The sequence below is a fragment of the Rutidosis leptorrhynchoides genome, chromosome 9 (assembly GCF_046630445.1).
Source record: "Rutidosis leptorrhynchoides isolate AG116_Rl617_1_P2 chromosome 9, CSIRO_AGI_Rlap_v1, whole genome shotgun sequence".
Lineage (NCBI taxonomy): Eukaryota > Viridiplantae > Streptophyta > Magnoliopsida > Asterales > Asteraceae > Rutidosis > Rutidosis leptorrhynchoides.
In genome coordinates, this window is record NC_092341.1 from 294113220 (window position 1) to 294138112 (window position 24893).

Consider the following 24893-nt stretch of genomic DNA (forward strand, 5'->3'; position numbering starts at 1 on the left):
GAATTGAACTTCTTCCAACCAAAATGCACACTTTGAAAACTTAGCGTACAATTCTTCCTTCCTCAATACTTCTAACACCTTTCTCAAATGTTCACCGTGTTCTTGGTCATTCTTTGAGTAAATAAGTATGTCATCAATGAAAACAATGACAAACTTGTCAAGGTATGGTCCACACACTCAGTTCATAAGGTCCATGAACACAGCTGGTGCATTAGTTAAACCAAACGGCATGAACATAAACTCGTAATGACCGTAACGTGTTCTGAAAGCAGTCTTTGGAATATCATCTTCTTTCACCCGCATTTGATGATACCCGGAACGTAAGTCAATCTTTGAATAAACAGACGAGCCTTGTAGTTGATCAAATAAGTCATCGATTCTCGGTAGTGGGTAGCGGTTCTTGATGGTAAGTTTGTTCAACTCTCGGTAGTCGATACACAACCTGAATGTACCATCTTTCTTCTTGACAAACAAAACAGGAGCTCCCCACGGTGATGTGCTTGGTCGAATGAAACCACGCTCTAAAAGTTCTTGTAATTGGCTTTACAGTTCTTTCATCTCGCTGGATGCGAGTCTGTAAGGAGCACAAGCTATTGGTGCAGCTCCTGGTACAAGATCTATTTGAAATTCAACGAATCGATGTGGGGGTAATCCCGGTAATTCTTTCGGAAATACATTGGGAAATTCTTTTGCAATGGGAACATCATTGATGCTCTTTTCTTCAGTTTGTACTTTCTCGACGTGTGCTAGAACAGCATAGCAACCTTTTCTTATTAGTTTTTGTGCCTTCAAATTACTAATAAGATGTAGCTTCGTGTTGCCCTTTTCTCCGTACACCATTAAGGGTTTTCCTTTTTCTCGTATAATGCGAATTGCATTTTTGTAACAAACGATCTCTGCTTTCACTTCTTTCAACCAGTCCATACCGATTATCACATCAAAACTCCCTAACTCTACTGGTATCAAATCAATCTTAAATGTTTCGCTAACCAGTTTAATTTCTCGATTCCGACATATATTATCTGCTGAAATTAATGTACCATTTGCTAATTCGAGTAAAAATTTACTATCCAAAGGCGTCAATGGACAACTTAATTTAGCACAAAAATCTCTACTCATATAGCTTCTATCCGCACCCGAATCAAATAAAACGTAAGCAGATTTATTGTCAATAAGAAACGTACCCGTAACAAGCTCCGGGTCTTCCTGTGCCTCTGCCGCATTAATATTGAAAACTCTTCCGCGGCCTTGTCCATTCGTGTTCTCCTGGTTCGGGTAATTTCTAATAATGTGGCCCGGTTTTCCACATTTATAACAAACAACATTGGCATAACTTGCTCCGACACTACTTGCTCTGCCATTACTCATTCCGACACCATTTGTTCCTTTCGTTCTATTAACCCCTGGTCCGTAGACCTCACACTTCGCCACGCTATGACCATTTCTTTTACACTTGTTGCAAAATTTAGTGCAGAACCCCGAGTGATACTTTTCACACCTTTGGCATAGCTGCTTCTGATTGTTGTTGTTGTTGTTGCGGTTATTATTGTTGTTGGGATGATTGTTGTAGTTGCTGTTGTTGTTGTTGTTGGGCCATTTGTTGTAGTTGCGATTGATGTTGCGATTGTTGGGATAATTGTTGCGATTATTGTTGTAATTGCTGTTGTTGTTGTATTGGTGATTCTTATCACCGTTTTCCTCCCACTTTCTTTTGACTTGCTTCACATTGGCCTCTTCAGCAGTCTGTTCTTTAATTCTTTCTTCAATCTGGTTCACTAGTTTGTGAGCCATTCTACATGCCTGTTGTATAGAGGCGGGCTCGTGTGAACTTATATCTTCTTGGATTCTTTCCGGTAATCCTTTCACAAACGCGTCGATCTTCTCTTCCTTATCTTCGAATGCTCCCGGACACAATAGGCACAATTCTGTGAATCGTCTTTCGTACGTGGTAATATCAAATCCTTGGTTTCGTAACCCTCTAAGTTCTGTCTTGAGCTTATTGATCTCGGTTTTGGGACGGTACTTCTCATTCATCAAGTGCTTGAATGCTGACCACGGTAGTGCGTACGCATCGTCTTGTCCCACTTGCTCTAGATAGGTATTCCACCATGTTAACGCAGAACCTGTGAAGGTATGCGTAGCGTACTTCACTTTGTCCTCTTCAGTACACTTACTTATGGCAAACACCGATTCGACCTTCTCGGTCCACCGTTTCAATCCGATCGGTCCTTCGGTTCCATCAAATTCCAAAGGTTTGCAGGCAGTGAATTCTTTGTAGGTGCATCCTACACGATTTCCTGTACTGCTAGATCCAAGGTTATTGTTGGTATGTAGCGCAGCCTGTACTGTGGCTATGTTTGAAGCTAGAAAAGTACAGAATTCCTCTTCATTCATATTCACGGTGTGTCGAGTAGTCGGTGCCATTTCCTTCAAAATAGTCAAATGGAACAAGTTAATCATACAGAATATTAAGAGTAGTTAATAGTATTTCGTAGCATAATATGAACTCATTTATAAAAGCTTTTTCTTCTTATTAGCGTTTTATAAGTTTAAATTCGGGTAGTACCTACCCGTTAAGTTCATACTTAGTAGCTAATATACAATTCAACTACTACAATTCTATATGAAAAACTGATTATAATAATATTTCGCGTTCAAACTTTTACACAATATTTTACAAACTTACAATACCGCTTATTTTACATATAGCATGAAATATAGCACACAATAAATTTGATACAAGATGGTTGTGAAGATAATTCTAGCTAGTACACAAGTCGTTCAGCAAAGGCAATAAAGACACGTAATTCATACGTCCAGAAACAAGTCATGCATTCTGGTTTTACTAGGATTACTTCCCATCCTTGGTCTTGTGGAACATAACCGTTATGGCCGTTGATAAGACAGCGTGTTGTAACGTCGTCAAAGGGACGAGGGTTACGTAATGTCCAACAGTCCCGTAACAATCTAAAAACCTCATTTCTTACCCCAATTACCGACTCCGTCACTTGTGGGAACATTTTGTGTAATAGTTGTAGCCCGATGTTCTTGTTCTCACTTTGGTGAGAAGCGAACATTACTAATCCGTAAGCATAACATGCTTCTTTATGTTGCATGTTAGCCACTTTTTCTGAATCACGAAGTCCAATATTCGGATATATTGAGTCAAAATAATTTCTTAACCCATTGCGTAAAATAGCATTTGGGTTCCCCGCAATATATGCGTCAAAGTAAACACATCGTAACTTATGGATTTCCCAATGTGATATCCCCCATCTTTCGAACGAAAGCCTTTTATAAACCAAGGCATTCTTGGAACGTTCTTCGAATGTCTTACAAACTGATCTCGCCTTAAATAGTTGTGCCGAAGAATTCTGACCGACTCTAGATAAGATTTCATCAATCATGTCTCCGGGTAGGTCTCTTAAAATATTGGGTTGTCTATCCATTTTGTGTTTTTATACTGTAAAATAGACAAGAGTTAGATTCATAAAAAAAAATACTTATTAATACAAGCAATTTTTACATATATCATAAAGCATAAGCACACTATATTACATATATTACACCACACGAATACAACTATCTTATTCCGACTCGCTTGTTTCTTCTTCTTCGGTTTTGGTTCGTTTTGCCAAGTTTCTAGAGATATATGATGTTCCCCTAATACGAGCCGTCGTTTTCCACATTGGTTTAGAAAAACCTGGTGGTTTAGAGGTTCCCGGGTCATTGTTACAACTTAAGGACTTCGGGGGTTGACGATACATATAAAGTTCATCGGGGTTGGAATTAGATTTCTCTATTTTTATGCCCTTTCCCTTATTATTTTCTTTTGCCTTTTTAAATTCAGTTGGGGTAATTTCTATAACATCATCGGAATTCTCGTCGAAATCCGATTCATCGGAGAATTGGTAATCCTCCCAATATTTTGCTTCCTTGGCGGAAACACCATTGACCATAATTAACCTTGGTCGGTTGGTTGAGGATTTTCTTTTACTTAACCGTTTTATTATTTCCCCCACCGGTTCTATTTCTTCATCCGGTTCTGATTCTTCTTCCGGTTCCGATTCTTCTTCCGGTTCCGACTCTTCTTCCGGTTCCTCTTCGGGAACTTGTGAATCAGTCCACGAATCATTCCAATTTACATTTGACTCTTCATTATTATTAGGTGAGTCAATGGGACTTGTTCTAGAGGTAGACATCTATCACATAATATCAAACGCGTTAAGAGATTAATATATCACATAATATTCACATGTTAAAAATATATAGTTTCCAACAAAATTTGTTAAGCAATCATTTTTCAAGTAAACACGGTCGAAGTCCAGACTCACTAATGCATCCTAACAAACTCGATAAGACACACTAATGCAAAATTCTGGTTCTCTAAGACCAACGCTCGGATACCAACTGAAATGTCCCGTTCTTATTGATTAAAAACGTTCCATATTAATTGATTTCGTTGCGAGGTTTTGACCTCTATATGAGACGTTTTTCAAAGACTGCATTCATTTTAAAACAAACCATAACCTTTATTTCATCAATAAAGGTTTAAAAAGCTTTACGTAGATTATCAAATAATGATAATCTAAAATATCCTGTTTACACACGACCATTACATAATGGTTTACAATACAAATATGTTACAACAAAATAAGTTTCTTGAATGCAGTTTTTACACAATATCATACAAGCATGGACTCCAAATCTCGTCCTTATTTAAGTATGCGACAGCGGAAGCTCTTAATAATCACCTGAGAATAAACATGCTTAAAACGTCAACAAAAATGTTGGTGAGTTATAGGTTTAACCTATATATATCAAATCATAATAATAGACCACAAGATTTCATATTTCAATACACATCCCATATATAGAGATAAAAATCATTCATATGGTGAACACCTGGTAACCGACATTAACAAGATGCATATATAAGAATATCCCCATCATTCCGGGACACCCTTCGGATATGATATAAATTTCGAAGTACTAAAGCATCCGGTACTTTGGATGAGGTTTATTAGGCCCAACAGATCTATCTTTAGGATTCGCGTCAATTAGGGTGTCTGTTCCCTAATTCTTAGATTACCAGACTTAATAAAAAGGGGCATATTCGATTTCAATAATTCAACCATAGAATGTAGTTTCACGTACTTGTGTCTATTTTGTAAATCATTTAAAAGACCTGCATGTATTCTCATCCCAAAAATATTAGATTTTAAAAGTGGGACTATAACTCACTTTCACAGATTTTTACTTCGTCGGGAAGTAAGACTTGGCCACTGGTTGATTCACGAACCTATAACAATATATACATATATATCAAAGTATGTTCAAAATATATTTACAACACTTTTAATATATTTTGATGTTTTAAGTTTATTAAGTCAGCTGTCCTCGTTAGTAACCTACAACTAGTTGTCCACAGTTAGATGTACAGAAATAAATCGATAAATATTATCTTGAATCAATCCACGACCCAGTGTATACGTATCTCAGTATTGATCACAACTCAAACTATATATATTTTGGAATCAACCTCAACCCTGTATAGCTAACTCCAACATTCACATATAGAGTGTCTATGGTTATTCCGAAATATATATAGATGTGTCGACATGATAGGTCGAAACATTGTATACGTGTCTATGGTATCTCAAGATTACATAATATACAATACAAGTTGATTAAGTTATGGTTAGAATAGATTTGTTACCAATTTTCACGTAGCTAAAATGAGAAAAATTATCCAATCTTGTTTTACCCATAACTTCTTCATTTAAATCCGTTTTGAGTGAATCAAATTGCTATGGTTTCATATTGAACTCTATTTTATGAATCTAAACAGAAAAAGTATAGGTTTATAGTCAGAGAAATAAGTTACAAGTCATTTTTGTAAAGGTAGTCATTTCAGTCGAAAGAACGACGTCTAGATGACCATTTTAGAAAACATACTTCCACTTTGACTTTAACCATAATTTTTGGATATAGTTTCATGTTCATAATAAAAATCATTTTCTCAGAATAACAACTTTTAAATCAAAGTTTATCATAGTTTTTAATTAACTAACCCAAAACAGCCCGCGGTGTTACTATGACGGCGTAAATCCGGTTTACGGTGTTTTTCGTGTTTCCAGGTTTTAAATCATTAAGTTAGCATATCATATAGATATAGAACATGTGTTTAGTTGATTTTAAAAGTCAAGTTAGAAGGATTAACTTTTATTTGCGAACAAGTTTAGAATTAACTAAACTATGTTCTAGTGATTACAAGTTTAAACCTTCGAATAAGATAGCTTTATATGTATGAATCGAATGATGTTATGAACATCATTACTACCTCAAGTTCCTTGGATAAACCTACTGGAAAAGAGAAAAATGGATCTAGCTTCAACGGATCCTTGGATGGCTCGAAGTTCTTGAAGCAGAATCATGACACGAAAACAAGTTCAAGTAAGATCATCACTTGAAATAAGATTGTTATAGTTATAGAAATTGAACCAAAGTTTGAATATGATTATTACCTTGTATTAGAATGATAACCTACTGTAAGAAACAAAGATTTCTTGAGGTTGGATGATCACCTTACAAGATTGGAAGTGAGCTAGCAAACTTGAAAGTATTCTTGATTTTATGTAACTAGAACTTGTAGAATATATGAAGAACACTTAGAACTTGAAGATAGAACTTGAGAGAGATCAATTAGATGAAGAAAATTGAAGAATGAAAGTGTTTGTAGGTGTTTTTGGTCGTTGGTGTATGGATTAGATATAAAGGATATGTAATTTTGTTTTCATGTAAATAAGTCATGAATGATTACTCATATTTTTGTAATTTTATGAGATATTTCATGCTAGTTGCCAAATGATGGTTCCCACATGTGTTAGGTGACTCACATGGGCTGCTAAGAGCTGATCATTGGAGTGTATATACCAATAGTACATACATCTAAAAGCTGTGTATTGTACGAGTACGAATACGGGTGCATACGAGTAGAATTGTTGATGAAACTGAACGAGGATGTAATTTTAAGAATTTTTGTTAAGTAGAAGTATTTTGATAAGTGTATTGAAGTCTTTCAAAAGTGTATAAATACATATTAAAACACTACATGTATATACATTTTAACTAAGTCGTTAAATCATCGTTAGTCGTTACATGTAAGTGTTGTTTTGAAACCTTTAGGTTAACGATTTTGTTAAATGTTGTTAACCCAATGTTTATAATATCAAATGAGATTTTAAATTATTATATTATCATGATATTATCATGTATGAATATCTCTTAATATGATATATATACATTAAATGTCTTCACAACGATAATCGTTACATATATGTCTCGTTTAAAAATCATTAAGTTAGTAGTCTTGTTTTTACATATGTAGTTCATTGTTAATATACTTAATGATATGTTTACTTATCATAGTATCATGTTAACTATATATATATCCATATATATATCATCATATAGTTTTTACAAGTTTTAACGTTCGTGAATCACCGGTCAACTTGGGTGGTCAATTGTCTATATGAAACATATTTCAATTAATCACGTCTTAACAAGTTTGATTGCTTAACATGTTGGAAACATTTAATCATGTAAATATCAATCTCAATTAATATATATAAACATGGAAAAGTTCGGGTCACTACACGTATCAAGTTCCAAAAGCACATGAATTCGTCTACGGTAGATCTCCAAGCAAAATTTCGTAGAGTACTCGGAATGCACTGTCGTTTAACATTGTTGCAGCGTGGGAAGAAGAATCACCTAGTAGAGCCTTATCGAGTAAAATCACAATAGTTTTTTTCTTGAAACAACTATCAACCTCGAACCTCCACGTCCACTTGTCACGAGTATTATTTGAAAATTCTATCGCATGTAACTCACTTTTTAAGTTACCTAGTTCATATTGGCATCTTCAAGTAGGATCACGCAGCCACGCCCAACTGAAAACCCATCATGAACCATCCCAAGTGATCCGGTCGATGATGTTGCAGTTCTGATGTGATTCCAACCTATAGATTCTTGGATATTTGTCTTTGAAACTTTGACTTCCATTCCAACTTTTTGTCCAGAATTTGGTATCCATCCCTAAGCCGGTTCGTTTATTAAAAGAAAGTCGAAAAATCACAATGTATCTCATTAAGTCATTCTCTGTTTTGACAATCGAGCTCCAAAGTGTACCATGAATATTACAAGAGTTAAGAGATAAAATACCCAAACCGTCACCTCGTCAATAGATGCTTTGAATTATTTTGATCCAAAGTGAATCTTTCTCTGTTAAGAATATCCACCACCATTTGCAAATTAAAGCCATGTTTTTTGTTTTAAGCGGCCCGATGTTAAGCCTGCCCAACTCATGAGATTATAAAATTTCAACCCATATGACCCAATGTAGTTTGAGTTATTCCTGATCCCACCCCCAAACAACTTGCAACACAATTGTTTGAGCAAATTGATGGCACTCGAAGGAGCACGAAAGATTGAGAAGAAGTACAATGACAAATTTGTGAGAACTGATTTGCTAAGAGTTAACCTCTCCCTAAATGACAATGTTTTAGCTTTTCAATCCGAAAACCGTTTTTCAAATTTATTCATAATTTGGACCCTATCTGATACTCTGTTCATTTTCGACCCAACTGTGAGACCCAAATAATCAAAAGGCAGACTACTGTCTTTGCAACCAATTAGGCCTGCCACTTCCTCGAACTCCCGAGATGTGGCACCAATTCCATATAGACTACAGTACATTTAAAGATGTTTATTTTAAGGCCCGACAATTCTTTGAAGCTTTTGAGAATTAATCTAATATTCAAAATATTCATCTTTCTCCGGTTATATTATGGTTTAATTTGTGACTTTTTATTTGCAATAATATATAATTACAAAATTATTATTTGCTATTTCAATTATCATAGGTAGTTGTTGTTAGACTATATTATTATTCTAGCCCATGTATTATGCTTGTCGGGCTTAGCCCATTATACTTTGCTAGGGCTTTTGGCTATATAAAGCCTCTCTTCATGTACTGATGGGGCATTCACAATAATATACGCAATTACATTACTTAACATGGTAATCAGAGCCTCAACTTAGATACCCTAAATTTTTTTTTTACTCCGGCAACATATACTGCCACAAGCAACGTCAAAAAAAAAAAAAAAAAAAAAAAAAAAAAATTCATCATCTTCTATCCAATCGATTCATCTTCTTTTGGGACCCGTGGTTTACGACTTTAAAAAAAAAAAAAAAGAGACGGATATCATCTCATGAATATCAGTTCATCATATTAGGTAAAAGTATCGGCTCTCTTATCGAAACCCTTATTCATTTTATTCTAATCGTATGTCATCCTCTTTTTTAAAGTTGTCAGGCTTGAATACAATTTTGAGTTGGGAATTGTTCAATCTCACAATCAATTTTTAGCGTTCGTTTTAGGTTTATATTCTGTTAAAAAGAAAATAGGCGGACCCCAACTTTGTGGGTTGTTTTGTCAAGGCAAGGCCGAAAAAAAAAAAAAAAAAAAAAAAAAAAAAGACAGGTGTGAAACGGTAGGGAGAAACAAAGTGGGATCACTTTTGGTATTGTTAGGAAAAAGCAAGAGAAATCAAAGTTAAGAGGCAATTGATTTGGTCAAGACAACAACTTACCCCACTTGTATTTTAATATCATTTTCTTTTTCTTTCAATTGCTGATACCATGGCTGATGAACATATTTTACTCCGTGGACAACTACAAAACGGCAGAAAAAGTCAAAAAGCTACATATGCAGAATTGATAAATATTATTAATTGTCAAGCCCAAACTTTGGCTCAATATAAAATGGCCAGCAATAATGTTCAAGGAATTCAGTCAACTGACCAACATCAGGCCCAATATTTAGCACAACAGCATCAACAGTAGGCTCAACAACAGGCCCAATACTTTTATGCAACTCAGCCAGCTTCTTTTGAGCCCTCTACGATCGATCCACAAACGCAAACTCAGGAGCCTATTCCACCTAGTGCATTCACTGCAATGACTCTTCAGGATTACGATGCTGCCGGGTGGCACATGGACACGGGTGCGTCTTCACATCTTACCTCCTGTATTAATAATCTTAGTACTGTTTTTAATAATTGCAAATATTCATCAGTAGCCGTTGGTAACGGAAACACCATTCCCGTCACTAACACCGGTCATAGCTTGTTACCCAATGTTCACCGACCGTTACATTTAAATAATGTACTTGTAACTCCTAACATCGTCAAAAACCTCATATCTGTTCGACAATTCACCCGTGATAATCTTGTCTCTGTTGAATTTGATCCTTTCGGTTTTTCTGTGAAAGATTATCTGACGCGTCATCTGCTTCTCCGATGTGATAGCATCGGGGATCTCTACCCACTTACATCACCCACCTCTCACTCTTCTCAGCAGGCTCTTCTCATCAGTCCGGTTACATGGCATCAACGTCTCGGACATCCTGGACATGATGTTTTTCGAAGACTCATTTCTAATAAAGATATTATTTGTAATAAATCGTCGACTCCCGTTCTTTGCCATGCCTGTCAGCTTGGCAAACACGTGCGACTCCCTTTTTCTGTTTCTAGTTCTAATGTTAATGCTACTTTTGATATTATCCATTCGGATTTATGGACATCTCCTGTTCCTAGTCTTAGTGGTTTAAAATATTATATTATATTTCTGGATCATTTTTCGCATTATGTATGGGTTTTTCCGTTACGCAATAAATCCGACGCATTTACCACATTCATACAATTTCGTAAATTTGTTCAAACTCAATTTAACCAAGAAATCAAAGCTTTTCAATGTGATAATGGGGGTGAATTCGATAACTCTGCTTTTCATCAACTTCTTCAAACTAATGGCATTCAATTCCGATTCTCCTGCCCTCACACCTCTCAACAAAACGGAAAGTCCGAACGCATGCTTCGCACTATTAACAATCTAATTCGCACCCTACTCTTTCAAGCTCATCTCCCACCGACTTACTGGGTGGAAGCTCTCCACATGGCAGCCTACCTACTTAACATTCTTCCATCTTCCGCCATCAATCATGATATCCCGCACTCCCGTCTCTACAAACAAAAACCGAACTACGCTACTCTCCGAGTCTTCGGTTGCCTCTGCTACCCTCACCTTCCCACCACACACAAACTTGCTCCTCGCTCCACTCCATGTATTTTTCTTGGGTACCCCTCCAATCATCGAGGTTACCGTTGTCTGGACCTTACCACTAACAAAATCATCCTCTCTCGACATGTGACCTTCGATGAGACCTGCTTCCCATTCGGTTCCATGACACCCACTCAACCACCATCATATGACTTTTTGGACCCTCCTCCAAATATATTTTCCCGAACATTTCATCTACCTCCGGAGACACAGCCTCCTCCTACTGAGGCTACCGGCACCGCACCTCCACCTGATCCTATTCCGGAGGCACAGCCTCCTCCTACTGAGGCTACCGACCCTACACCTCCACAACATCCTATTCCGGAGCCACAGCCTCCTCCTACTGAGGCTACATCTTCCTCTGCTTCTCTCTCCACTCACCCCATGATCACCCGCACCCGCCTTGGTACCACTAAGCCAGTTCAACGTCTCAACCTTCACACAACCGCCATATCTCCCATTCCCCGCACTTACTCTGAAGCTTTTCACGATCCTAACTGGAAACAAGCTATGACTGATGAATATAATGCTTTAATTAATAACAGTACTTGGAAACTTGTGCCTCGCCCATCGGACACGAACATAGTTCGCTCCATGTGGCTATTCAAGCACAAGTATAATGCAGACGGTAATTTGAGCAGGTATAAGGCTCGACTCGTTGCTAACGGTCGAAGCCAACAGGTTGGCATTGATTGTGATGAGACTTTTAGTCCGGTTGTTAAACCGGCATCCATTCGTACGGTTCTTAGTTTAGCGGTGACTAGACACTGGCCTGTCCACCAGCTAGATGTCAAGAACGCTTTTCTACATGGACAGCTTTCTGAGACTGTCTATATGCATCAGCCTCCTGGGTTTCGCGATCTCAGATACCCGGATCATGTCTGCCTACTGCAGAAATCTTTATATGGCCTCAAACAGGCCCCTCGTGCTTGGTTTCAGCGCTTTACCGGATATGCCAAGCGGATTGGTTTTTATCAAAGCCGCTGTGATACATCACTTTTTATTTATCGCCAAGGATCAGATATAGCCTACCTGCTTCTATATGTTGATGATATTGTATTGACTGCTTCCTCTACAGGTTTACTTCAGCGGATTATATCTTCCTTGTATAAGGAATTTTCTATGACTGATTTGGGTCCCTTGAACTACTTTCTTGGGATTCACGCTACTCGTACCGCATCTGGCATTTTCCTTTCTCAGAGGCAATACGCTACCGAGATTATTGAGCGGGCTGGAATGCCTACTTGCCATCCCTGTAGGACCCCGGTCGAACCGGGTGCCAAGCTTACTAGTCACGGTCCTCCTGTTAAGGACCCGACTCTCTATCGGAGCCTTGCAGGCGCATTACAGTATCTCACGTTCACTCGACCCGACATCACATATGCTGTTCAGCAGATTTGTCTCTTCATGCATGATCCTCGGGAACAACACATGCACGCTCTGAAATGGATCATTCGCTATATTCAGGGTACCACTGATCTTGGCTTACAGTTATACGCATCATCTCCCACTACATTGGTTGCCTACTCTGACGCCGATTGGGCCGATTGCCCAACTACCAGACGATCCACATCTGGTTACTGTGTTTTTCTCGGTAATAACCTTTTATCATGGTCATCCAAGCGGCAACCCACGCCCTCTCGCTCCAGTGCCGAAGCGGAATATCGCGGGGTTGCTAATGCTGTCGCCGAGACTTGCTGGATTCGTAACCTTCTCCGAGAGCTTCACTGTCCTCTCACCTCAGCGACTCTAGTATATTGTGATAATGTCAGCTCTGTCTACCTATCTACTAATCCGGTTCAGCATCAGCGGACTAAGCATATCGAGATCGACATCCACTTTGTTCGTGATCTTGTTGCCCAGGGACATGTGCGAGTTCTTCATGTGCCATCCAGATATCAGTTTGCAGACATCTTCACCAAAGGTCTTCCATACGCATTGTTTGACGAGTTTCGATCCAGCTTGAGCGTCCGGTGTACTCCCGCTCCAACTGCGGGGGGATGTTAGACTATATTATTATTCTAGCCCATGTATTATGCTTGTCGGGCTTAGCCCATTATACTTTGCTAGGGCTTTTGGCTATATAAAGCCTCTCTTCATGTACTGATGGGGCATTCACAATAATATACGCAATTACATTACTTAACAGTTGTACACAAATTCAATTAAGACCACTCTTATCCATGACACCTGTCATGGAACCATATTGATGCCACATCAGCGCCACCTCAACAGCTTCTTCCAACCACATTCCCAACCATATTCACTAACATCCATCACACACAACACATTGACCCCACTTTCAAAATTAATTATTTTATTATTCTTATTTATTGTTATTTATATTTTAAAATAAAAAAATTTCAATCTCAAACGGCTATAAAATGAACCTTTTTATTTTTTATTTTTAAAACGGCTAGTTTTTCAAACTCTCGATATAAACATCCATTCACAACTCCTCATACACCATTCTTCATCTCCTTCTTTCTCAAACTCAAACTCAAACAACTCAAGCAAAAAAAATGTTGACTACTCCCCCATGATTGCTTCGTTCAACGTTTACTACGATGATAGTTTCGATTCGGAGTACAAAGTGTATGATTACGCTAGTGGAAAAAAGGTTACGTTTGCCGAAATCGACATCCGTGACATCGGGTTAGAAACTTTATTAGCTTTCTTGAAGCAAAACGTACCCTTCGAACACAATGATGTTATGTACTTTGAAGATGATTGTCTTCTCGAAATGTCTGCCAAGAGTCTTCGGACTGAAGAAGCTTGGGACTCGATCAAAGAAACTCTCTCATGGCGTTCAAATGTGATTTCTTTGTATTTGGTTTATGAAGACTACTCTCCTCCATGTAGTTCTGCTTACTACAAGGATGGGCAATTCTGGTCGGATGTTCCAACATTCCAAGAAGATTAAGTATCACGTAACCGTTGTGTTTGTGTTTGTGTTTGTGGTTGTATTTTAAGTTTACTTTAATTTTGTTTGTGTTTCAAAAAATGTAAGCGTTTGAAAATGTGTTTTGAATAAAAGTGTTGTTAAAAAAATAAACATTGCATTAAAGTTAACCATTACATTAAATTAAACAAAAAAAAAATATATATAAATATAAATACAGAGTGCTAGCTTGAAAAAAAAAAAAGAAAAAAAAGAAAAAGAAAAAACCCAAACTTCAAATTTGCAACGGATATATCTCATTATTTTGGGCCCCACGGCCCCACCTGCGTGCTTCTAAACGTCGTTGTTCGGCATTTTGGTCCACGGTGCTAGCAACGGCCCCCAACCGCACTTGCTAGCATCGGTGTGATGCAACGGCGGTGGGCAACGAAGCCCCAACCGCGTACCAATGTGGATGGTCTAAGTACATATATTGACTTTGTACATGTTAATAAATAATAAAATATCTAATATTTATGTTTAAAACAAATTTTATTAGGTCAGTACCAAGATCAAGGTTGTGAGTGTAAATTTAATAGATTCATCGCTACATGTGATTTTTTTATAAATCTTTACATATGCTTGAGCTTATTGAGATTTGTGGGTTTCAGATTGTTCGCGTTAGCATTCGCTGATCATATATAATTCAATATCCTGTTTATGGTAATAATTTTAATAAAATGATATAGGTTTCAATCGTCAAAAAACTTAATATTTGCATACCTTTACCCGTGGATAAATAAAGGGTTAAATCTATAAAACAGTCATATACGTTCATGTTTATTTCGATATAGGTTGTATACCCGAAATATATCAGGCTATAAGTTTATTGTTTATGCGTCAGTAACTAGTTTTGACCTGATAATTTTTGTCAAAATTACGTGAGAATGACTTGTCGCATACGTGACATCTTGGTAGAGCATGAAGTTAGTATATTTTTTTATAACTTTGTGTAATTTTATAGTTGTCATTTTGTAATGGGAGTGATGAGTAATTTTTGATAAAGTAAAAAAAAAAAAAAACAAAGTTAAAATTAAATATTTTCTTTCAGTATATTTATTATAAGTTTTCAACTTTGAATAATTACATTTCTTTTTTATATAGCCCATGTCAGAACAAAACTGAAAGAATATGACATATTTGTAAACCATATAAAATTCAAAAGAATGAAAAACAATTAATTTTACCACTTCAAGAAGTAATCAGTCACATTTTATTTATATTGACACACATTTTAAAAGTTTATGACCTACAATGATATTTTTGATGTATATAGTATATACATAAAGAAAATAAAAGTATATAACCTGCTTATAGCTCTAACCTTAAACTAAATAAATTTTTTAGATTAGCGGATTAAATTTTCCCCGCGATAATTAGTATATACGAGTGACCCTCTCATGCTATTCTGCTTAGTACATTCTTATTAACTAATTTTTTTTTTCTCTTTTCTCACAAAGACCAAGTGTATCTTGAATCCATAGAGGTCTATCTTTAAGGTTTATGCAAAGCTCTAGTCAGTTGGAACCCACTTATTTCCGTGAGCTAGCGTGAATCTCATGGCTGACGCCCACTTGACCTTTGATAATTATTTATTTTAGATGTTTAACTTCTGTCAAGTGCTTTAGCTAACGCATGTAGATACGAAGTGCTCTAAGGTGATTAGTGAAATTTGAAGTTTATATAATCTTTTCAACGTGAGCACTAAGTTTGTATTCATAGGAAAATCATAGCTTTTAGACCTTCTCTAAGAGAGCGTACTCCCTCCCAACACGCCTCAAATTAACCAACACGCCTCATAACCATGTGCTTCTGGCGTGCGTGTATGGAGCACGGAGGCTTGCAAGTATTTTTTGTTTTTTGATTGGTTCATTTTCGTTTTTTAATCATTTTTATCCTTTTTTAAATACAACTTTCAATCAGATTTTAACACGCCACTCAACACGCCACTCAACACTTCAACCCATAATTTACCAGTTTACCAACACGCCCATCAAGCACCCAACTTCATCCAGCAACACGCCAACACGTCCATCAGGGTTAAAGATTAAAGATGGTCTTAGAATGTTCTAGATGCACATATATTAAGGTTTTATTCTCTAGGCCCTTAAAAAATGTTTTGAATGTGTTGGAGGAATAAGCATCATTGGGATTTGGCCTACCCGATGATGCTGATGTAAACCTAATAAATATTTGATACTTTGATAATATTGTTCTTAGAGATGATATGACCATTAGTGTGTCTCATTAAAGCTCGATCATATAGTGAAAAACGCGTGAGTTCGGAGGAGTAAAATAAAAAACGTCTTCACGAAGTAACGTCGTTATAATGACAACTATCACTCAATGAAATACTGATTCGAATTCATCATTCGTGTTAACAGTGGTGAAATAAGAGTGGTTGGATGTGATGCTTATCACTAAGGAAAATTTTAATAAATTAACGGCATTATACAAATATCGTACACACGATATTTAAGCTTACAAGTTTCACAAAAAGAAATATATAAGGAATGTAACAAAAGTTATTGATTGCATATATCTTTTCCTTCGTGATTTTTCACCCACAAAAATATTCCAAATTCAACTATGTACGGCCATGTTCACACCAATAAAAGGCCATAAAAGAAGAAAAAGACATTTGAGATGAAAAGTCTATTAAGTCTTTATCTTCATCATGATTCATCACTCAATATATTTTGTCTTATTTAGAATTATATAAAGAATACCGATAAGGTGTGAATGGGATTATATTTTTTTATGAATGTGATTGATAACTTCTATCGGCGAGTAATTATTAATCATCATTGATCATTAATTGATTTTGAAGAAATCATGAGAGAACTTTTCTTTAAACTTAAGCCATGTAAAAATTGTTAAGAACTAGTAAAAGTAACCCGCGCGATGTCCCGGGACCTTTCGGGTTGATATTCATAGTTAACGTAGCGTTATGTATTTAGAGAATTAAAAATGTTTTGCTACGGGTGTGTTTGGATACACGTGGTTAGTACCTAGTATACCTAATGGCCTGTGCATTTTTAACGCCAGGAAGATTGCGTAAAAAAGGGAAACGGAATCATCGATATGATGTAGGTGTTTGGGTTGTTTATTATAGGTGTATGTATATGTATGGAAGATGAACCGAAATATTTAGCATTTTTTTTGAAAAAAGTCTGTTTCGCGTATAGTTAGTTGTGTTGGGTCCGTAAAATTATTTCGAGTTAAACGTTGGTCTCGAAAAAATTTAACGCGCGGCGAGCGAGAAGACATGCCCCGTTAAAAATTTAGGTGAAGTTTGTTAATTAAAATAACGATTTTAAGTTTTGTACCCTTTTTTGAGGGTTAATATTGCACATTGTTAGAAGTTGGGGGTGGTTTTTTGTGTTTTCACTTTGTCGCTTTGCTTTGTGGAAACGATTAAAAGTGGAGGAGTTTTAGAATATAGGTTTAAATATGAAAGGGCAATTGACTACACGTCTATTGACTCGTCTATTGGGTGAGAACAATCGGAGGAAGACAACTGAGGAAAGCAAGTAGTCAATTGGGTGAGGATAATTGGAGGAAGACAACTCCGGGCAAAGCAAGTAGCAAAGCTTTGAGAGACTTTGTTCTTGCTCTTACACCCTAAACATGACATGTGATTGATTAAAATATGAACTTACAAAAACAAATGAATAACACAAACATAAAATGATAAACAAATTAAACGACACAAGAATTTAATGATGTTATATCCGAACTCCAATTGCATGGAGAAAAGTTTAGACAACGGGCGTAGACCAGAAATTTTTCTTATTAATTTTCACGCACAAAATTAAATATGGCTACGGGTGTATTTATAATGAAAGATAAAATCTAAGCATGTCAGGTAATTTAATTAAGACTTTTTTGCTCCGTTGGTCCTTCAATTATACACGAAATTGCAATCCGAGTCCCTCAAGTTTTTTTTTTGGATTTTCGAGTCCTTAAAATTGCAAAAATTTGCAATCCGAGTCCCTCCGTCTAACTTCCGTCTAAATTGGCTGTTAACCTTTGACATGTGCCATGCATGTGAGGGTAAAATCGTCTTTTTACTCTTTTTTGACTTTTTTGCTTCGTTGGTCCTTCGTTTATACACAAAATTGCAATCCGAGTCCCTCAACTTTTTAATTCGAATTTTTATCTTTTTTTTTATATCTTTAATTCATACTTTTTATGTTAATGGTTTACAATTAGTATTTTGTATCAAAATCTGATGAAAAATTATTTTTATAATTTTTAAATTCGAATTTGTATTTATTAACAATTAAAAATTAAAATTTAACAATATTATATCTATACGGTTTAATTATTAGTTAATAATTACAAATATTGAGAATTAATTTATCAAAGTTTTATATCAGTTTAATAACATATTTATAAGTATTTTTCTGATCAAAACTTAATTTATATAATCATATTACAATTTATTAATTATTATTATTATTTATTAACCGAAACTAGGATAAATTCAGAATAAATAGTTAAAAATCAATTTTTATTATCATTAACTGATGAAAATTTGTAATATAATAGATCTGATGAAAACATAATTTTTATAAATTTATTTAATCAATTAAATAATTATTATGTATTTATTATTGAATCGGCTAGTATATATATAACGAAAAATCTATATAAATTGTTGCAACCCTTTAAACCGTAAAAATAATTTTTACAGAATGTAATTAACTTATAATAATTATTAGAAACAAAAATATAATTTATACATTATTTGGAATATTTATTTTTTATTTAGTTATATACCGAAATTGTTTAATTATTAGATAAATCGAATAAAAATAAAATTTACGGATAAACCACCTAGGAAAAAAGTTAGAAGAAGAAGATGAGAGATGATGATGATAAAAAGTCGAATCAAAGATAAAAAGTATGAATTAAAGATAAAAAAAAGATAAAAATTCGAATTAAAAAGTTGAGGGACTCGGATTGCAATTTTGTGTATAAACGAAGGACCAACGAAGCAAAAAAGTCAAAGAAAAGAGTAAAAAGACGATTTTACCCTCACATGCATGGCACATGTCAAAGGTTAACGACCAATTTAGACGGAAGTTAGACGGAGGGACTCGGATTGCAAAATTTTGCAATTTTAAGGACTCGAAAATTCAAAAAAAAAAACTTGAGGGACTCGGATTGCAATTTCGTGTATAATTGAACGACTAACGGAGCAAAAAAGTCTTTAATTAAACATAAAAACTTTGCAAAAATCAAATACTTGCTCTACAAATTTAACTTGACCTCCATAACTAACTTAAATTTCGAGCAACTTGGTTTTCGTTTCCTTTTTGTTCCGGTGCTTCACCAATCCCAACAAATATATACAATCTAACACAATTAAAGCCCAAATAATTTACTCAAATAGTGTAATTAAAAAATAGTGTAATTAAAACATTTAAATAATTCATTTAAAAAATAATTTACTCAAAAAATAATTTATTTTAATTTATAATATTTATATTTTAACTACCGATACCTCCCCTTACTGAGTCAAATGCGCATATTATTAGACCGTTGACTGTGACTTTCGTCATAGGCTAGCCATAAGCCCTCTTACCATCGCCATGGTGATGATATCATTGGGGTTATCTAGTCATGGATTTACTATGGGACATTTCTACATGCACGAGTTTCGTCATAGACTACTGTTTGTACAATTCTTGGCAATACTTGTTGATGGAACAAGGATATTGAGATCTGATCACTGAACGGATGATATAGCAGGATATGATGATGAATGTATGCTAGTTGGCGATTCCCCGAAGGTAGTACGAAGGTATCGTACTTTACGCCACCAAGATACGAAGGTAACTCATTGAGAGTATTGTATGTGAGTAATTGCGACTTAGAGTGAATGCCAACTCCAGAGATCATGTTCTCTTTTTATAGGGTTAGGCAATAGCTCTATCACCAGCTTTCCAGGTGGGATCAGTCTTCAAGGCGATCTCTGATGAGACAAAGGGGACTTTCCCTTCGACCGAATGCAACTCCTGTTGGTTCAAGAAAGCTACCCTGCAACATTCCTCTTTTGTCATTTAGATGTTAGTGGAAGCGAGTATGGTCAACCCGCTTACTTCTCTCCTTCAGTCTAGGTAATCTTGTGACTTTAGGAGAGGTCCTTGTCCATTGGTAACCGTGATCCCTTTGTCATCACGTTCCTTCGTTACTATTGCTGCGTATAATGGAAGTGGTTTCGTATCAACTCTGAATATTGAGATTATATTTTGGTAGCATTCTTCTTTTATCATTTGGGCGCCATTATTTGAGTTTGAGGATATCCCGCTCTTGATTTGTATTTGACATATGTGTTCTTGTGATCCAATCTTATGTCATCTATCCTCGTTAGGCGTGATATCTTCGTTAGCTTAGCTTCGTTTATCTTAACGGGGAGATACACTATCAAGCCCCCAGTTTAATTTTACGAAGCTTTCTGACCAAGCTATGTTGAATTAAACTCAAACTGCTACTTGATTACCTGATTTGACGTTTCTGATTTCAACAATTATTTACTCGGGTACGATTACCTTTTTTCCCATGCTAAATCTTTTCTGTTTAAATAGGCTTGAAGGGTGAAACGGTAATTTACCGGTACGGTTACCAAGGTAACTCTGTAACTGATGGGACTGTTTTCTGCTTAGGGGTAATAAAGAGTTAAATTTTGATTTTCTCTTTCATTTTTTCCTTTCCTTTTTCTTTTGCTTCTCTTCATCATCCGATCATCTTCCTTAATTATAAAAAAGGTATTGCTCCCAACTTGCTATCTTTTTTTGTTTTTTTGTTATGGCTAAAGTAGGGCTTCGATCTATTTCTAGTGTTGTGACCCCCGAGCGCTGTGAACACCTCCGTAAAACCCTAGGTCTTAAAGGAGATGACATAATTTTGCCGGAATTCGGTAAGTTCATGCTGGATTTTCTGGCAGATTACGTCAGAATGTACACGCAATCATTTACAGAGTGCAACCTTAGGATCCCCATTTCATCGTTTTTCCTTAGTGTTCATGATTACTTTAAAGTCCATGTTTCGATTGTTCACCCTCTTGCCATCAAAAAGATCTTGGCTTTTGAATATATGTGCAAAAGCATATGGTGGCCAACCTTTTGTTGACTTATTTCGCTGCTTCTTTCAAACTGGTGATGCTGGGAATTGGGTTACAATTGTCAAGCGTTGTAAAAAGAGGGGTAGTGTGATCGCTACTCCCATGTGTTTTGCTTCTTCCATTCCTGATGTAAGGACTTGGAAAAATTCCTTTGTCTATATCAAGAAATCTTTTTTCTTTCCGGACAAATTTCTCAATGCCGTTGATAGCAGGTGGGCCACTGTTCCCAAGCAATATAGTAATCCTGTTCCTGAGGATGCTAAAAATGATCCTCTCTACGGTAGGATTTGCCGCCATCCTATAATACCCTCAACTCTTTCGAATTCCCTCCTTTTTAAGCTCGACATGGTACCTTCATGGGAAAGAGGCGAAGCTATTCATGTGTACTTTTGTGGGGAAAGGGGTAGGTTTTGCATGCCCTAGGCTTTATTTTTGTTTGACCTTTTTACTTTATTTCTCTGACCTTGCTTGCTTTTGCAGAGATGTCTTTGCAAAATGTTATCAAGTCCTTTGGGGTGAAACAGATGACTGAAGCTGTCCGTGCTAGCACTGTGGTTAAGGAGCTTGGTTCTCCTTCTTGTTCTGGTTTTATGGAGGTAGACAGTAAACTGGAGAAAGTGGCTGAGTCTAGTGCCCCCAAGGTTCAACACAGTGCGAAGGTCGCTTCGGAGCACGAGCCTATTGATGTTGATGCGGAGCCTGACGTGTCCAAGAGCATCTCTGTTAGGGCATCTAGGCGTCAGAAGGCTGCCAGGAAAATGAAAGAGGTTGTTTCTGGTTCTCCCCTGAAGAAAGCTAAGTTCGCCCTTCGAGATGAAGATACTGATGACGAAGCTCCTGTTGAAGGTTCTGGCGACAATGTTCTCTTGGGTATGCTTTTTTATTAGTGTTTCCTATTTGAACTATGCTTTGTTCTCAAATATATCTTTGTGCCTCTGTAGGTGATATTCCTGATGTCCCTTCTTTAGAAGCTTGTTTCGATGTGTTTGATGAAATGATTACTTCTGAGTTCGAAGATGCCTTCGTGGATACCTCCAAGCTCATTGATGTTTATACCGCTCATTGCTATCGTTCTGCTATTTATAACCACCTCGTCCTGTCCCGTTTGAAGCAGAAATCTGGCGATGTTGTGTGCCTAGAGAAGGAGGTGGAAGAACTTAGGGATGTCAATGTATCCTCCAAAGAGTCTGTGAAGAAACTTCAAGAGCGATTGTTATTGAACATGTCTTGGGAAGAGGAGGTGAAATCAGCTAAGAGTGATATTTTGAGCATGCAGGAGAAACAGAAGCTTGATGAAAATAGGATTGCTGACTTGGAAGAAGAGAATAAGGCTCTCCGTCAGGAAGCAAAAGAGTTATCAGATCAGAAGAAGAGGTTTGATGGTTTAAAAGCAGATTATGCTGATGTGATTACCCAGGTCATTCCACATGTCTGCAGGCAGGTTATTCGTAGCAAAGAGTTGAGGACGTTTGTTGGTGATGTTGTTCTTGCTAGCAAACTGGAGGAGAGGTGTCTATTGTTGACCGAGCTATCTAAGCAGGGCAAGCTTGAGCTTTGCAGCTATCCGGAGTATACCGATCAGGCTTCAGCCCTTGTCGATGCTGCATGTGCTTGTTTTGCCGATGCTGAGCTCAACTATGTTCGATTCTGTTGCTGCTTACTCTGATGCTAATCGTGTGGAGCTCCTTGCCTTGGTTACGGAGCAATGATCTTTGTGGTTGGTTTGTTTTGTGATCCTCTTTTACTGTGGTGACCTGTATGCTAGTTATCTTATGTTTAATGTATTTTTATCAGGCCTGCGTGCCTGCTGATTTGGGGCTTTGTTGCCTATAAACAATTTGTATTCTGTATTTTGTGGGTTGCTATGCTCATCTATGTGTTATTACTCTATTTAACTTTTAAACAGGTCATGTCTTCGGGTTTTTTGGTTGCCTTTTGGTTATCTAGGTGTGACCCTTTAGTGTCGAAATATGTGCACTATTTCCTTGAAGGTATTCCTCTTGGGAATATTCTGCAATAGCTTTTGCATACCTATGGGGTTTCCTTTTTGTGTATTGCTTAAGTGTAGGAAGTAATCCTCTTGGGAATACTCTGCAATAGCTTCGGTATACCTCTTGGGTTACCTCTTGCATATTACGTAAGTATGACAAGTATTCCTCTTGGGAATACTCTGCAATAGCTTCGGTATATCTCTTGGGTTACCTCTTGCATATTGCTTAAGTATGGGAAGTATTCCTCTTGGGAATACTCTGCAATAGCTTCGGTATACCTCTTGGGTTACCTCTTGCATATTGCTTAAGTATGAGAGGTATTCCTCTTGGGAATACTATGCAATAGCTTCGGTATACCTCTTGGGTTACCTCCTGCATATTGCTTAAGTATGAGAAGTATTCCTCTTGGGAATACTCTGCAATAGCTTTGGTATACCTCTTGGGTTACTGCTTGCATATTGCTTAAGTATGGGAAGTATTCCTCTCGGGAATACTCTGCAATAGCTTCGGTATACCTCTTAGGTTACCTCTTGCATATTGCTTAAGTATGAGAAGTATTCCTCTTGGGAATACTCTGCAATAGCTTCGGTATACCTCTTGGGTTACCTCTTGCATATTGCTTAAGTATGGCAAGTATTACAACATTAAGCTTGGTGTTTCCAAAAGATAGTAGGATTGCATTCAAATTTCTTGTGGTAGGAAGCGTATAAGTTTCAACTACCCATTACAAAATTTTCCTACTTACATACAACTAAAACTCTAGAAGTAAAACTTTCAAAGGTTTACCCCGTTCCAGGTTCCGGGGACATGTTTTCCTTCCGTAGTTTCAAGTTTGTATGAACCATTCCCAAAAGCTTCAGAGATTATGTATGGGCCTTCCCAAGTTGGACCCATCTTCCCTTCGTATTCCACTTTGCTAGTGCTGTTGAGCCTTAGGACATAGTCCCGGACCTTGTATACCGATGGTTTGACTCGCTTGTTGTAAAACTTCTCAATCGTTTTCTTGTAGGCTACTTCCCGAATCAGCACAGCTTCCCTTCTTTCCTCTATGAGGTCAAGGTTAAGACGGAGGTTCTCCTCGTTCTCTTCAAGGTTCGCGGTTCTGTTGATTAATACCTGTATCTCCGCGGGCACTACCGCCTCAGTGCCGTAAACCAAACTGTAGGGGTTTCTCCGTTACTCCTTTTGGGTGTGGTTCGGTGAGCCCATAGAACTAGGGGGAGTTCTTTCATCCATCCTTGGTGGCATTTACCCAATCGCTTCTCGAGGCCTTTTAAGATATCCCTGTTGGTTACTTCAACCTGTCCGTTCCATTGTGGGTGGTAAACGGAAGTGAAGGTTTGCTTTATCTGTAATTTCTCACAGAACCCCGGGAAGATATCTTCGGTGAATTGTTTCCCATTATCCGAAAACGATTTCTTGGGGTATCCCAAACCGGCACACGATATGCTCCCAGATGAATTTTTCTATATGTTTCCCCGTCGTGGTGCTTAGTGGTTTTGCTTCCGTCCACTTTGTGAAGTAGTCTATCGCAACTACCAACCATTTGTAGCCTCCTGGTGCCTCGATGAGTGGACCTACTAGATCTATGCCCCACTTTGAGAAAGGCCATGCTGATAGCACCGATATCATCTCTTGCTTT

At 37.0% G+C, this 24893-nt stretch overlaps 1 protein-coding gene across 1 annotated transcript; it reads right to left on the reverse strand.

Moving 5' to 3' along the window:
* Positions 1-24384: 24384 nt before the first annotated feature.
* Positions 24385-24883, reverse strand: LOC139868882 (uncharacterized). Its single transcript, XM_071857221.1, has 2 exons — positions 24791-24883; positions 24385-24717 (listed from the first exon to the last, which is right to left on the reverse strand). The coding sequence occupies exons 1-2, from the start codon at positions 24881-24883 to the stop codon at positions 24385-24387; spliced, it is 426 nt and encodes a 141-aa protein (XP_071713322.1).
* Between the last annotated feature and the right edge of the window lie 10 nt (positions 24884-24893).